We start from the raw sequence: 15,703 nt of genomic DNA on the forward strand, positions 1-15,703 counted from the left end.
GAACTGTACAAAAAATATTTTAGAACTAAAGGGGGTCACAAGGTAAGAAAATATCATTGTTTGATGTAGTGTTAACTTGTGGATACTTAGTTGTTTATAGAGCTTTGACATGTATTTGAGTCGTTCAAAATTTTGAAGATCATTGTTGATGTACAACTGATAAATGAGGAATTGTTAACCATCCAACCCACAGTGAGTGATATAGATTAGGGCATAATGTTTAATGTTAAACTATTTTTTATGGAGGTGAACATGTTCTGTAATTAGGTAGCAGCAAAAGAGATAAGGCATGCTGGTGCAGATGGAGGTTCAGGGATAGGTACAAGATCCGCACAGGTAAAGCTGTAACTTAGTAGTATGGAAAGGCAAAGCTCATTCCATATGTTCCGTCAAATAAATCTGTGAAGGCATTGTGTATGCAGGAGGATGCGGAGGTAGATGAAAATCGGGGTCTCTTCCTCATCATTGGCGGTTCGCACAGTGAATTGATGATATTATGGATAGAGTAGATGGATCTTCCATTTTCTTTCTGTCATGTTAGAAGATCGGCAAACATGAGGTGGATAGGCCAGCGAGGGATGGAACATCCAAGGCGGCATTGGAGTTTTTTCGATTTTCTTCCCCCTTGACGTTGATTGTCTTGTTCTTTTTCTTTTCCTTTTCCCCTCCGGGTTGTTGATTGTTCTTTCTTTTTAATTTAATGTTTTACCATTTCAGGAAAAAAAAGAACACACAATCACACATACAATAACACAAGATTTACGCAGTTTGGCAGCGTACCTATGCCTATTGGAGAAGAGTTTCACTATTTCAATTTAGGTTCACTATTTCAGTTTAGGGTTACAAACACCTTTTCTTATTAGACAATAAAACTAAAAAAACACACTACTCATAACCCTAATTAATACAAGGGTTATGAAATATGAGTTGGAAGGAGCCAATGTTGGGATAATTGCACATATAGGGTTGTTTGGCTGAGGCTAAGGCTTGCAACCCCCCTATAATGCAATTGGACCCTAAAACAACCAGCTTCTATTCCATTAGTTACCTAAAAAGGTTTAAAAAGTTTTAGGTTATATTGTTCTAATAAAAGTTCCCGTATTGTTGAGACTAGATACAGTGAATCTATGTAATATGGCGACCATAATGGGAGTGGAGTGCCTAGAGAATCACCATTGACGAAAATTGGATCACAATTCCTATACCAGCAATCCAATAGAGGGTGGTATGCATCCCCATCCATGAGGATGTAGAGGCCCTTGAAGGCGCACACCTGAACTAGCACCCCACAATACTGTTTTAAGCAACCTTTAAAAAAACACATTTTGGAGGACTGAATTAGTTTAATATGCCGTTTAAAACAGTCCAAGCAAAACAAATATCATCTATAGAGAAAACATCAATATCACATTTTAGAAGTATTAAACGTGTTTATCATGCCAACTTTCCAACCTAGATATATTTTTATAAATAACAAAATACCCCCAAGAGGGTTAATACACTAAGGGCACTTTTGACTGCCATGAATTGGTTTTCATGATAAATCAATGTCTCCAAGTGGAGATGAGGGTGAAGTGGCTAAAAATTAGGAAACAAAATACTATGAAACTAGAGTCTCCAAGTGGTACAAGTGGCTAAAAATCCGGATACAAACATCTCTACTCAAAATTCGATCAACTGTTTCCTAATTTTTTTGCCACTCCTCATCACCAGAGTCACTAGTTTCCTGTTTTTTGTTTCCTGATTTTTAGCCACTTCACGCTCATCTCCACTTGGAGACACCTATTTATCATGAAAACCAATTCATGGTAGCCAAACGTGCCTTAGTACCCTCCTAGACCTCCCATTTCCATGCCTCTTCATCTACAAATATCAAAGAGTTAGGCATATGTCCTTTTACATTTTTTTTATCTTAAAGATAATGATATTTTATGATTGGGATTTGCTAGGTGATGATGCCGAAATCTGGTCCCTCGATCAAAGGGCTGGTAGAGTTCCAACTTGATGATCAACACTCATAGAAAACAAGTTAGGGGTCCTAGAGCTGTGGTTCCGGGAAGTCACTACGATGCTCAAGTCGGAAATAAGCACAACAGCAAAACAAAGCGATCAGTGAACAGAGAGTTTAGAGGTTGAAGATGAAGATGATTAAGATTCTAAAGATTCAGATGAGTACCTTTGAGCGTCGGGGCTATTTTATGAAGGGGTTCTCTTACACCGTGGTTTGGTGTGATGGCAACATGCCGCGACCTCATCGGTGGAGGGCTAATGATGACAATATACCATGCATCGTCCTCCTTCCGGGGCCTAATTGGGCCTCTAGGGCGTGGGGCACGATCTCTGTCATTGCATGTGTGGAGACAAGCAGTGGTCGGAAGGTTCTTTGCCTTCCTTGGCTGTTGAGTGGCACATACTGATGAGGTGGTGGAGATGCTCGTGGAGTACGGCCTTGCAAGGAGGCGGAAGGTAAGTTCGTGTGGAGCGTTTGGCGTGCCCCTGCCACGTGTTGTCATCTAAAAGGGATGCCGATTTTAACCCCCAAACTTGGGGTCCATCGCAAAAGGCATTTAGCAGAGGTTTTGTGATGCAAACGCATCCTAGGCCAGTGTGGAGATTATCACTCCGAAAATCAAGGCTTGAAGACTTATTAGGAGACTGAAATCTCTTAGAGATTATATTCGCTAACTGACATACTTTGACTAGGAGAATTCCGATCCTAAAAACAAGTAGAAGAGGGTTATAAAAAAAACCTTCTTATTTAGAAGATTACTTACCTTAGTTTCTCTTGTTTTCTTTATTTAGATAAGTTGTTAGGAAATTTGTACTTAGGATTCTTTTTAATTGGGTTTCATACTATGTATAAAGAGAAGAAAAGAAATTGTGAGGGGGACTTCTTTTGATGTTTGGAGTTTAATAAACTTGAATTTCACGTTTTGTGAAAAAAATAGGCCGCGAGCCTTCCTTTTCTTTTGTTTCTGATATGGTTTTGTGATAGCCATATATCAAAAATGGGAAACATCTATTTGAGTTTTTGGGTTTTCCAATTTCTTTCTTCTACCGGCACTAATTTGGTATCATACCAAGGTTGTTAGTGGCATTCGATGTGAAGAGGCGACTATCATGTCAGGCAATCGTGGGCGTGATTGAGGTGTTCGTACTCCTCATCAGGATCATCAAATAGATGAAGTTGAAGATTTAAGGAGGCAAATTCATCAACTTACGAAACGCGTATCGCATCTCAAAATTCGGAGAGGCTATAAAAATAGTCCATTCTCGAAAGATTTTAACCCTTTTGATCATTGTGCTCCGTGGGGAGAGCCGGGTGAAAGGGAAGTTCAAGATCGGATGGGTCTTAATGAAACCAACGAGGAATTTGATGAGTTGGTTGAATCGAAGATTCTAGATGAACAACCACATCTAGATTCGGTCGAAGAGTTTGAAGAGTTGGTAGAATCAAAGGTTCTAGATGAACAACTGCGTTTTGATGACTACAACGATGATGAGAGTGACGAGATCACTTGGGATGATCATGACGAGGCATTGGTTACTCGGCATACTATGAATAATGTTATTATTGATAGTTGTGAGGATGTGGTGACACAAGAGATGGCTGTTGTGTGCTACGAAACCATGAACGGAGAAGCAAAGAACTTGGATCCGACGGCATGAAAATCGAAGTGGAGAGTTAATGGCGGAATACAAATTTGATTTCTTCATCCGTTTTTGTTGATCCATTTTTATTAGATACAATAGATGCTTATGAATTCAATCTGGTTCAACATCAAGAAAGATTATCTTTTTGTCTTAGAGATATGTAGAAAAGTTTGATGCACTAGATCTTCATATGATTATCGTTCTTCGATACTTCAAAATTTGAGGACGAGTTTTTCTGAATTGTGGAAAACTGATGCCGACGAAAATTAGTAAGAACGTGCACTCTTTGAAAATTCACATCCGGGGACGGATTTTCTCCTAACCCGGGGAGTCTAATGTGGAGATTGTCACTCCGAAAATCAAGGCTTGAAGACTTATTAGGAGACTGAAATCTCTTAGAGATTATATTAGATAACTGACATATTTTGATTAGGAGAATTCCGATCCTAAAAACAAGCAGAAAAGGGTTATAAAAAAAAACCTTCTTATTTAGAAGATTACTTACCTTAGTTAGTTTCTCTTGTTTTCTTTATTTAGATAAGCTTGTTAGGAAATTTGATTGTTGTAAGACTTTCTATTTTAAAGTACTTAGGATTCTTTTTAATTGGGTTTCATACTATGTATAAAGGGAAGAAAAGAAATCGTGAGAGGGTACTGCTTTTGACGTTTGGATTTTAATAAACTTGAATTTCACGTTTGTGAAAAAATAGGCCTATTCTTCTTTTTGTGTTATGGTTTTGTGAGCCTTCCTATTCTTCTTTTTGTGTTATGATTTTGTGACAGCCATATATCAAAAGTGGGAAACTTCTATTTGAGTTTTTGAGTTTTGCAAGTTCTTTCTTCCGCTCACACTATTCTGCTTCATGAGGAGATGTTCCGTTAAATGCCTTTTGGAATGGACCCTATCAAATTCCTGATTGATTCTAGTATTACATATACAAAGATATTTCTTCTCCGGTTCATGTCTCTCGATATTAACATTCACCGAATCTTAGTGTATACAAGTCTACGCTACAGGCCCACCAATACCTAAACTAGCTACTTGGTCGAGCGATGTATCTTATTCATAATTAGATAAAGGAAAACACTTCCAAAACAGGATTTCATCTGGAAAATAAAGACTAAAGGAGAATTGACTGATGATTTGGTCATTTTCACATATTTTTTTTACAGAATTGACCGATGATTTGGTCTTCTCGTGCGTTTGTCACAACCTAGGGTTTCATCTTTTTTTTTTCAAACTATAACCAGTTCTGCTAGCAGCCCTCTTAAATAGATAATTTTCTTATAGGGGTTGCTCAACAGCGACACAAAAAAAAGTCTACCAGTTACGACATTGATCCATGCAATTTCCAAGATAAAAACCCACCTATCGATGTGCCCCAATTGGATGGTCAAAATTAGACTATTACAATGAATTGTGGGATTTTCTAAGGACCATGCAGAAGGCATTGCGCAGATAGTCTGTCGCATGTCAGACCAGCCATAGAGGCTCTTTATGCGACAGCTAGACCATCTGCAAAATGCCTCCTCCCATGATCCCTAGCAAATCCCATGATTTATATACCAAGTTTTGGTGTATAGTCTATCCACATGCAAATTAGTTTTTGAAAGACCATCCCAATAGAAAGACCATCCCATTAGGCATATTGAAGATTAGAAAGTAGAAATGGTTTATAGACCCAATTTGAGTGCAGAGACAAGGCAAGTAGGAAGAACATCTGGGTCAGTGGGCATATTGAAGATTAGAAAGTAGAAATGGTTAATAGACGCAATTTAAGTGTAGAGACAGGGCACGTGCACTGAAGCACGGTGCATGCACATGATTATACACTGAAGCACGGTGCATGCACATGATTAGAGAGGATAATTTCTGCCTCCCAATAACTTATCCAAAGAAAGAAAACGGTTTCATTTCTGTATTTGATTCCTTTCAGTGATCACATGTTGCACGTATCTTTACAATGAAAAACAGTCTCTTTGATTTCTGGAAAATCCGCTGATGGGTGATGACAAATCGGTTATTCCAATGGGAAGCAGAGAAAGAGATCGAGAACTTCTCATACCAGTTGGAGACTCTATCGAAGATGCCCAATCTAAAGCTTCTTCTTCTTCCTCTTCTTCTTCACATCACTCTGGTAGAGAGGTCAGCTACGCATCCAACTTTATTCTGTTTCTGTCTTTGTTTTTTATTCCCTTCTTTTGTTTGTTTATTGGGTTCATTTTGTTACAGAAACTATTCTGATGGGTTTTCATACAACTCTTTTCATTGATTCGATCGATTTCTTCAATACCCATTTGTGGACTGTTGCCGTTTATGATGGGAAAGTTTTAGATGACTGTTGCCGTTTATGATGGGGAATTCTTTTCCTATTTTGTTTTCTAGGGTTATTTTTTTCAGAACCCAATATATGAGTTTTAGTGGACTATAAAACCAATGACTTTGTTCGATTTCTGTGTCTCTTTTTGTTAGTTTCGATTAATTTTTAAGGGTTTTCTTTTCTAAGAAAACACTCTTTTCTTTATTGGGTTATTGTTTGAAGAATTTGTTTGTTCGATTTTCGTGCTGCAAAGGGTTTCTTTTGCTCGAAACCTAATTCACTTCAATTGGTCTGTAATGGATTCTTTGTTGTTTGGATTTTGGTTGTTTTGATGGTGTTACGGTCCTAAGTGAGGGCCTGCCTAGGAATGGGTCTAAGTGGGAGCCTGCGTAGGTATGGGACTAAGTGGGAGCCAGCCTGGTACGAGACAGGTTTAAAGGGCCTGGGCTAATGTGTCCCGTCAGCTCTGGAGCTTTTGGGGTATTAGTTAGGTATGCAACTTCTGGCATACCAGGCTACGGAATGCCAAGAGTACTTAAAACAACGAGAAAAATGGAGCAGGAGGTAGATCAGCTCGAAACAGAAGTTCACGGCATTGAGGAAGCCATTCTCCAAGCGACTTTCCGCTGTTATCACCTCTCAAGCTCTAGTTCGACCAAGATACACGTCATGATTGATTGGCCCAAACCTGCATAGATCAAGGGGCACCAAGGTTTTCTCGGCTTAACAGGCTATTACCTCAAGCTTGTGTGGGATTATGGACAGGGTTGGGGGCTGTGTTAATGCAAAACCAAAGGTCGATAGCATTCTTTAGCAAGGCTCTCGACGAACGTTGTGTATCTCTTTCTAGATATGAATGGGAGATGCTTGAACAACACATAGGATCTTTTGGTCAGCAAAAAATGGGCAGCTAAGATGATGGGCTATGACTATGAGATTGTGTTTCGAAGGGGAAAGAGAAACCTTGCTGTAGATGGCTTGTCTCACCAGTTTGAAGACACTCAATTTGTTGCTATGTTGATACCCAAAACCTTTATAATTAGTGGCTTGATCGTAGAATGGAATTTACATGATGGCCCTAAGGAGCTTATATGACAGTTGCAGACAGATCCATCCTCATTGTCCAATTATTCATGGAATGGGTCCTATCTACGTTACATAGGTAGGATGATGGTTCCAAAAGAATCAGCAATGGTGCAACAACTCTTACACGACTTTCACAACACTCCCGAGGCCAACAATTCTTGAGGACTTAGCACGTTTAAACAGTTGGCTCTAGCATTTTTTTAACCCATAATGAAGAAAGTGGTGCAACAGTATGTTGCCGAATGTGAAGTTTGCCAAAAGAGCAAGAAAGAAAGGTTTGTTCCTTCAAGGTTGCTTCTACCGTTACCAATCCCTGAATTGGTTTGGTCAGAGGTTAGTATGGATTTTGTTGAAGGACTACCATCTTCACAAGGGAAGAACTTGATTATGGTAATTGTCGATTCTATCTAAATATAGTCATTTCATTCTATTATCACATCCTTATATCGCTGCCAGGGTTGCTCAACTTTACATCCAACACATTGAAAAGCTCCCTGGGATGCTCAAAGCGATTGTCAGTGACCAGGATAGGATATTCCTTGGTATTGTTTGGCACGAATATGCCTTCAGGAAACCCAATTTTGCATGAGCTCAGCATATCACCCACAAATGAATGGACTGACCGAACGAGTAAATCGTTGCCTTGAAACTTACATGCGTTGCTTTGTGGCTGATTACCCTCGTTGGTGGGTTCAATAATTACCTTGGGTAGAATGGGCTGCTAGAGTGAAGTTAGTGTTAGAGATCTACATGATGATGGTTGAGAGAGAGAGAGAGAGAGAGAGAGAGAGAGAGAGAGAGAGAGAGAGAGATTATGGAGGGAGAAAAAGAGACGTCAGTGAGAGAGAGAGAGAGAATACGTTCTCAAAAGCTCTCTCTCCCCAATACACATATTATATTAATATGTATATGGAAAAGACCAAGATGCCCTTGCTTGGGCGTCAGTACATTTAACACGCCCCCTCAAGCTGGAATGTATATATCATACATTCCAAGCTTGTTATAAAAATCTTTCAATTTGGCACATCCCAATGGTTTGGTAAACATATCTGCAAGTTGATCTGCGGATCCGGTAAACGCTGTGCAAATCTCACCACTCTGAATTCGATGACGAATGAAGTGACAATCAACTTCAATATGCATGGTTCGTCTATGAAACACTGGATTCGTTGCAATATGAATTGCCGTTCTATTGTCACAATACAACTTCGCTGGAGATGTCGATGCGAACCCAATCTCTGATAAGAATGAGCGAAGCCGTATTAGCTCCCCACTCGTATATGACATAGCTCTATACTCAGCTTCTGCACTTGACTTGGATACAACATCTTGCTTTTTACTTCTCTACGACACCAGATTACCTCCGGCAAATGTGCAATATCCTGTCGTTGATCTCCTGTCATCAGGAGATCCTGCCCAATCTGCATCACTGAATCCTTCTACCTTTTCATGTCCATATTTTCTGAAGCACAGACCCTTGCCTGGCGTACCCTTTAAATATTTGATGATCTGAATGACAACGGCCCAGTGGGAGGTACGTCGAGCACTCATAAATCGACTAACCATACCAACTGCAAATGATATGTCTGGACGGGTGACAGTCAAATAGATTAGTTTCCCAACCAATCTCCTATATCGACCAGGATCTTTCAGCAACTCTCCTTGATCAGGAAGAAGTTTAACATTTGGATCCATAGGGATAGCCGCAGGTTTCACCTCCATTGATCCTGTCTCCTCTAAAATGTCCAATACATATTTCCTTTGTGACAATGAGAGACCACGACGAGAGTGAGCAACCTCAATACCAAGAAAATATTTGAGCTGACCCAAATCTTTAGTAGAAAATTCACCTTGGAGGAAGGACTTCAGATTGTGTATGCCAGACTTGTCATCTCCTGTAATTACAATGTCATCAACATAGACTATTAGGAGGATATATCCAGAACTAGATTTGTAACTGAACACAGAATGATCAACCCAAAACGCAAAACCACAACACTAAATAGTCCAAACCAAGTCCTAGGCGACTGCTTGAGTCCATAAATCGCATTCTGAAGACGGCATACTGATGAGAACATCTCCCCCCGAGCAACATACCTAGGAGGTTGCTCCATATAAACTTCTTCAGACAGATCGCTGTGAAGAAATGCATTTTTTACATCAAGTTGATACAGAGGCCAACTACGATTTACTGCTAGAGAGATCAATACACGAATCGATGAAATCTTAGCCACTGGGGAAAACGTCTCTTGATAATCGACACCGAACGTTTGAGTGTATCCTTTAGCGACAAGGCGGGCTTTGAGACGCTCAATAGACCCATCTGGAAGGTACATAATGGCAAATACCCAGCGACACCCAACAGTCTGTGCACTAGGAGGAAGGGGAACTAGCCGCCATGTTTTATTTGAGTGAAGGGCACCCATCTCAGCATCCATAGCAGCCCTCCATCCTGGATGATTCAAGGCATCCGTGACAGACTTAGGCAAACTAATCGAAGACATGCTAGAAACAAAGGACTGAAAGGAATGTGAGAGATGAGCATAATAAACAAAATTAAATATAGGATGAGCAACACTACGAGATTTAGTACGGGATGTAATTGGTGAATCAGACGGTGGAGAACAAGTACCTGAAGGCTGACAATCCGACTGCGGAAGAGGATCAGTATGCGGAGATGGCGCTTCTTCAATCGTAGAATGAACAACCTGGCGAGGTCCCCGACTATAAGTTTGCAGTTCAGAACCCTTAGAAGCCACAGGAGGACCCGTTGGCATATCAGGAATAGCCACAGGGGCTGGTAGGGGAGGACCCATCAGAATAGGAACATGCAGGTTAGTGATGTCAGCAGGTAATGGAGAGCCTGTGGAAGACAAATAAGGCTGGTCCTCAAAGAATGTGACATCCGCAGAGACATATGTCTTCGTAAGGCGAGGACTATAACATTTATAGCCTTTTTGGGTACGAAAGTAACCTAAGAAGAGGCACTTTTCAGCTCTGGGTTCCAACTTGTCAAGTCTCGGGGACATATTATGAACAAAGCATGTACATCCAAAGACACGGGCCACTAATGGAAATGGGTCACCGAGAGGATACAATACTGAAAAAGGCGTGTTCCCAGATAAAGTTGAAGAAGGAAGACGATTACCTAGGAAGCATGCCGTGAGGACTGCATCACCCCAATGAATTTTAGGGACATTCATCTGAAACATAAGTGTACATGTCATATCCAGTAAATAACGAAGTTTTTTTTCAGCCACACCATTTTGTTGTGATGTGTGAGCACAGGATGACTGATGAATAATACCACGGGAGGAAAGAAAATCATGAAAGCCATTAGATACAGAGAAATATTCCTTAGCATTATCAGTACGTAAACAATTAATAGAACATTTAAACTGGTTGATTACTTCAAAATAAAAGTGACGAAATGCATTAAACACTTGAGATCTATCTTTAAGTAAAAACGACCACGTGGCTCTCGAATAATCATCAACAAAGACAATAAAATATTTGTGTCCATTTAATGACGTAGTTCTAGCTGGACCCCAAACATAAGAATGAATAAGTTCAAATGGACGAGACACTCTACTACTAAGACGAGAAGGGAAGGACACACGATGGTGTTTCCCTAAATCACACAACTCGCAATGAAAAGATGGAACATGCTCCGAAACAAAAGAAGATTTCCTAAGCGTATTCGCAGGAGGATGTCCAAGACGACAATGTCATTGATAGGCATCCACAGAGGAACGAAGAGCTACACCAGCACCGGCCTGGTCAAGGTAGTAAAGACCGTCAATCTCACGGCCCACCCCAATCCTCGTCCCAGTCTTCATGTCATGAAAAACACAATAAGAAGAAAAAAAAGAAACAGTACAATTCAGTGATTTTGTTAATTGGCGAACAGATAACAAATTAACAAGAAAGGACGGAACATAAAGAACGGAAGACAATTGAAGACTTGTCGAGATGGAGACTGCACCCATCCTAGAAACAGGGGATGTAGTCCCATCTGCCAATGTAACAATACGAGGACCCATAGAAGGGAGAGGTTGGAGAGAAGAAAGAATTGTAGGATTACCAGTCATATGGTGGGATGCTCCTGAATTAATGAGCCATGTCCCAGAAGAAGAACCAGATAGAAAACAGGAGGGACTATCTTTATGGGCAAACGTGGCTACTGGCTCTTTTCCTTTGTCCCGAAGACGAAGAAGCTCCTCATATTCCGCACGAGGGATCACAAGGGACTCAGATGTAGATGGAGCCACATAAGAAGAAATACCATCAGAAGCAGCAGCAGAGGCATTCACAGGCCTGTATGGACGAAGCTCAGGATGTAAATCGTAGCAATAATCAACAGTATGGCCATCCAATCGACAGTGAGTGCAATGACGTCCCCCACGACCACGGCCACTGCCATCTCTGCCTCCGCTTGACTCACGACCACCACCACGGCTACGACCACGACTACGACCACGCCAACCACCATCACGGCCGCGCCCAAAGCGACCACCACCACGACCACGATCACCCCCACCATATGAAACATGAGCAGATCCATCTACTAGAGGTTCACCAGACTGAGGTACCCGCATGCGCTGGACACGGGAGAAGGCCTCTGCGAGTGTGGGAAGCGAACCAGAACTGACAAGCTGCTGACGGATCTAGAGATAGTCAGGGCCCAAAGAATCAAGAAATCGAACTACCCGCATCTCTTCCTGATGCTTTTTGAGAACCTCAGGATCAACAGTTAAGGGCAACAATAAGTCAAGCTCCTGACAGAGTGCAAGGTAATCACTGTAGTGGGATCCTACTGGTTTGTCTCCTCGCTCAAGTCTAAACCAATCTGAAAAACGATCACAGATACGAGTCAGATTATCCACTCCTGAATACATTGTAGCCACATGCTCCCAGATTTCCTTTGAAGACTGCAGATACATCATAGATGAAGCAATATGGGGTTTTATACAACCCCATAAAAAAGAGCGAACCACGGCATCACCTCATGCCACTGATCATATGTCGAGTCAGTACGTATCGGAGGAGAGCGCTCCAGAAAACTGATTTTTCTACGGCCAAGTAGATAAGTGTAGACTGCCATGTTCCACGGGGGGTAATTTGTGCCATCCAGTTTTATTGAAGTCATCTGAAGGGGAGGCTCAACATGGGAATAGCTAGACTGAGCAGTTTACGACGAAGAATGACCCTCAGCAACCTTGAGAGTCGTAAGTTGCTGAGCGGAGGGCTCCATAGGATCCATAACAACAGCCGACAAACAGAACAACCAACAAGTATACTCCAATCACCATCGAAAAATAAATAAATCGAAAACCTCCACAAGGCACTCAACAGCCTATTGCAATTCCACAGTAGTCCTAACAACAGACACAACGAGGCAACAATACTTCAGCCAACAAACACAAGAAGGCGATCACCAACAATAATAACCATAGCACCCCCACGACAAAATGACCAAAGAGAGGCTACAACACACGTGGCCAACCATCCACAAGTAAATCACCACAATTGTGCCAACACAACCACCAACAATATAAGCAACAGATGAACCATCTAACCTCATCAAACCACCACCAACAACAACTATGGTGCTGATTTAGATCATGGATAACAGAGCGAGCCTTAAATACCACAAACCACAAGTTTCATAATAAAGAGATAAGATATGATTTAGATCATGCGTAAAGGGGATGTAAGGATCGGAATCACCAACGAGAAAGAAAGACAAGAAGGAATTGGTTTAGGGTTTGGAGAAAAAGAACCGAAGGTGCTGATTTTTGAATAGGACAAAAAACTAGGGTTTTGTGAATACGACAAAAAAATAAAATTTTTTGGGGAAATGATTGGGCGAAAATGAAGAGGATGGGGTATGGGATTTTTGGTTAAAGTTTGGGTTGGAAACTCCAACCGGTTAGGGCTGAAATAAAAAACCCAATGAAAAATTGGAAAAAAAGGAGGCACGAAGAAGAATAAGGATCTTTATTGTTGATGTGGATCTTTCATACCAATCGCTTTGATACCATGTTAGAGATCTACATGATGATGGTTGAGAGACAGAAAGAGGGAGAAGAAGTATGAGAGAGAGAGAGAGTAAGAGACACAGAGAGAGAAATTATCGAGGGAGAAAAAAGAGACATCAATGAGAGAGAGAGAATACGTTCTCAAAAGCTCTCTCCCCAATACACATATTATATTAATATGTATATGGAAAAGACCAAGATGCCCTTGCTTGGGCGTCAGTACATTTAACAGTTACCATAGAGTGGGTCACCGTGGAAGGGGCGACATGTGGAAAGGGCTGCCTAGAAAAAATGCCGGAGTGAAATCGACCATAGAGTGGGCCGCCTAGAACGGTGGATGCGGAAGCTCAGCATAATGTTATCGTCCCAATTGGGGGCTTGCCTAGGTATGGGACTAGGTGGGATCTAGGATGGCAAATGTGGAAGCTTGGTGGAATGTTATGGTTCTAAGTGGGGGCTTGCCTTGGTATGGTACTAGATGGGACGGTATGGGATAGGTTTAAAGGGCCTAGCCTAATGTGTTCCATCAGCTCTGGAGCTTTTGTCGTATAGGTTAGGTACCTAACAAACGGGTTTCCTAACAAACATCTTCGTTTTTCTCCTCCTATATTGTGATGGGATTGTTTAAATTTCAAATTGGATCTACATTTTATGTGTAATGGGCTCTTCAAAATCATCTCCCCCCTCCCCCCCCCTCCTCCCCCACCTCTTCTACAACAATAAGTAGTAAGCATTACGTTTCTGTTTTAATATTTTTCAGTTGTGTGTTTATTTTTACTACTTTTTGTAAGGGTGCAACCCCGTTTTGGGTTTTTGGGAGGTTGCTGTGCCAGACAGTTGGGGACAGCTGGCCCCTTGGTGTGTAGGTAACATTGACAATGATGTTTTTTTTCTCAGTTTTTGGTAGATCCAGGCTCGGGTTCTGAAAGTGTGGTTTATGCTACTTTTGTGAGGTTTGGGTTGTGTGGGATTAGGGATCCGTAAGGATTAGATTGAAGGGTTAAGGGATAGGAGACGTATGGAAGATGGAAGGAATAGGAAAAATAAAAAGAGAAGATGAACACGAAGATCGAGTATTCCTTTTTTTTTATATTCAAAGATGGATTATACCTTTTGCATACAAATATCAAAGTTACAATATTACTTTGGGTACAAGAGATAGATAGAAGAATAAAACCAGTATAATAAATATGCAACTCGTCTCTTAACAACTGATACATGTGAAATGCACTAACTGGTTTGGAGCATTTATGGTTTAGTCTTTTTTTATTGAACGTGCAACTCATCTCTTAACAACTGATGAATGTGACATGCATTAACTGGGTTGGAGCATGCATGGTTTTAGTCTTTTTATTTTTTATGGGACTTTCATGCACATTTCTCATATTATAATAGATTTGTTTTGTGTCAAAGTCATTTCAAAGTCTTCTCATCAACTACAATTGTCCCCCTCCTGAAAGAAATTTGGTGTTTTTATTTATTTTGTTGTCTACTTATGTTTGAGCCATTAAAGTATCAATCTATCCTTGAGATAACTCTCATAGATGATAAACAAATCTAGAGTTCCGGGGGATGAGAATTTTTAACTATAAATACGCTAATCATAAGCTCTTTGTACTTCAATGGATTATGATACATTTTTCATCTAATCCCTATCCTATTCTTTTCTTATTTTGCAAAGTTTATGCTTGTCTTTTTTTTAAATGGTTATATGTTTATGCTTGTCAACTGTCTACATATTTTATTTATACTCTTTTTGCTGTCTTTTAAATAACCTTGACATATTTTGTACTTCTGTTATGTTTATACCGTGTAGGCATTTTACAAAGTTGTTCGAAGCTGGGCTTCGAAGAAGTTTATGACAGGATGGTGAGAGGCTTCTTTTAGTTATTGCCCTTTGCATCTATTGTTATATTCATCATTTAATCATGTGTATCTTTGTATCATTAAAAAAATAAAATCATGTGTATCTTTGTCCCCTATCCATCTCCCTTCCATGGACTTTTCATATTCAAGCAGTCATGATTATGTCGGAGTTGTTCTTGAAAAAATCTATGATATTAGGTCTGTTGCATCCAAATGTTGCACCTGATGATCTTGGTCCATTCTGATTGAAACTTTCTCTATCTTATTTTGGGTTTTTAGATTTGTATTCAATCTAGTTATAAAGTCTTCAGTACATCAAATATACATGTATATTTATGGGAAATGATATTTGCACCCCCTTGCTTTTCTTTTCCTAAAAATGATAGCATTTCCACTGCCTTCTGTTTGACTTTTTATGTAAAGACAGGCACAGGGGGATTGAAATATCATTTCCTTGTATATAATACAATTTATCGCTGACCATAAATGTGGTATAAGATTTTGTGTCTTCATTCTATGTTAGGAGGGAACAGTGTAGCCACTTACACTACTTCTGTTATGGTGTCATTGCTCATGTGATGATCATGAAAACTTTATGTTTGTTTTCATACATCCCCAGGCTTGTTATGGATAATTTGGGCTAACATTTGATCCTTACCTAGAAAAAAGGGATGCATGCCTATGAAAGTGTATGTCCGGTCCTTAAAAAGTCCTCAATAATAAGATGCCTCCAAC

General features: G+C 40.3%; 1 protein-coding gene and 1 long non-coding RNA gene across 2 annotated transcripts in view; both read left to right on the forward strand.

Moving 5' to 3' along the window:
• Positions 1-236: 236 nt before the first annotated feature.
• Positions 237-2,729, forward strand: LOC143853844 (uncharacterized). The gene is made up of 3 exons (XR_013237295.1): positions 237-336; positions 423-559; positions 1,950-2,729. It is a non-coding gene; the product is annotated as an uncharacterized LOC143853844 (long non-coding RNA).
• A 2,668-nt stretch (positions 2,730-5,397) lies between these two features.
• The window catches only part of LOC143853837 (protein LIKE COV 1-like), a 44,340-nt gene continuing 34,034 nt past the window's right edge, over positions 5,398-15,703 (forward strand). The window contains exons 1-2 of the mRNA XM_077363554.1: positions 5,398-5,800; positions 14,919-14,971. Of these exons, the coding sequence (XP_077219669.1) occupies positions 5,657-5,800; positions 14,919-14,971 (197 nt within the window). The 5' untranslated portion in view covers positions 5,398-5,656. The remainder of the gene's footprint in view (positions 5,801-14,918; positions 14,972-15,703) is intronic.

Source organism: Tasmannia lanceolata, unplaced genomic scaffold (genome assembly GCF_043159265.1).
Source record: "Tasmannia lanceolata isolate RefF3 unplaced genomic scaffold, GAP_Taslan_0.1 ptg000003l, whole genome shotgun sequence".
NCBI classification, from domain to species: Eukaryota; Viridiplantae; Streptophyta; class Magnoliopsida; order Canellales; family Winteraceae; genus Tasmannia; species Tasmannia lanceolata.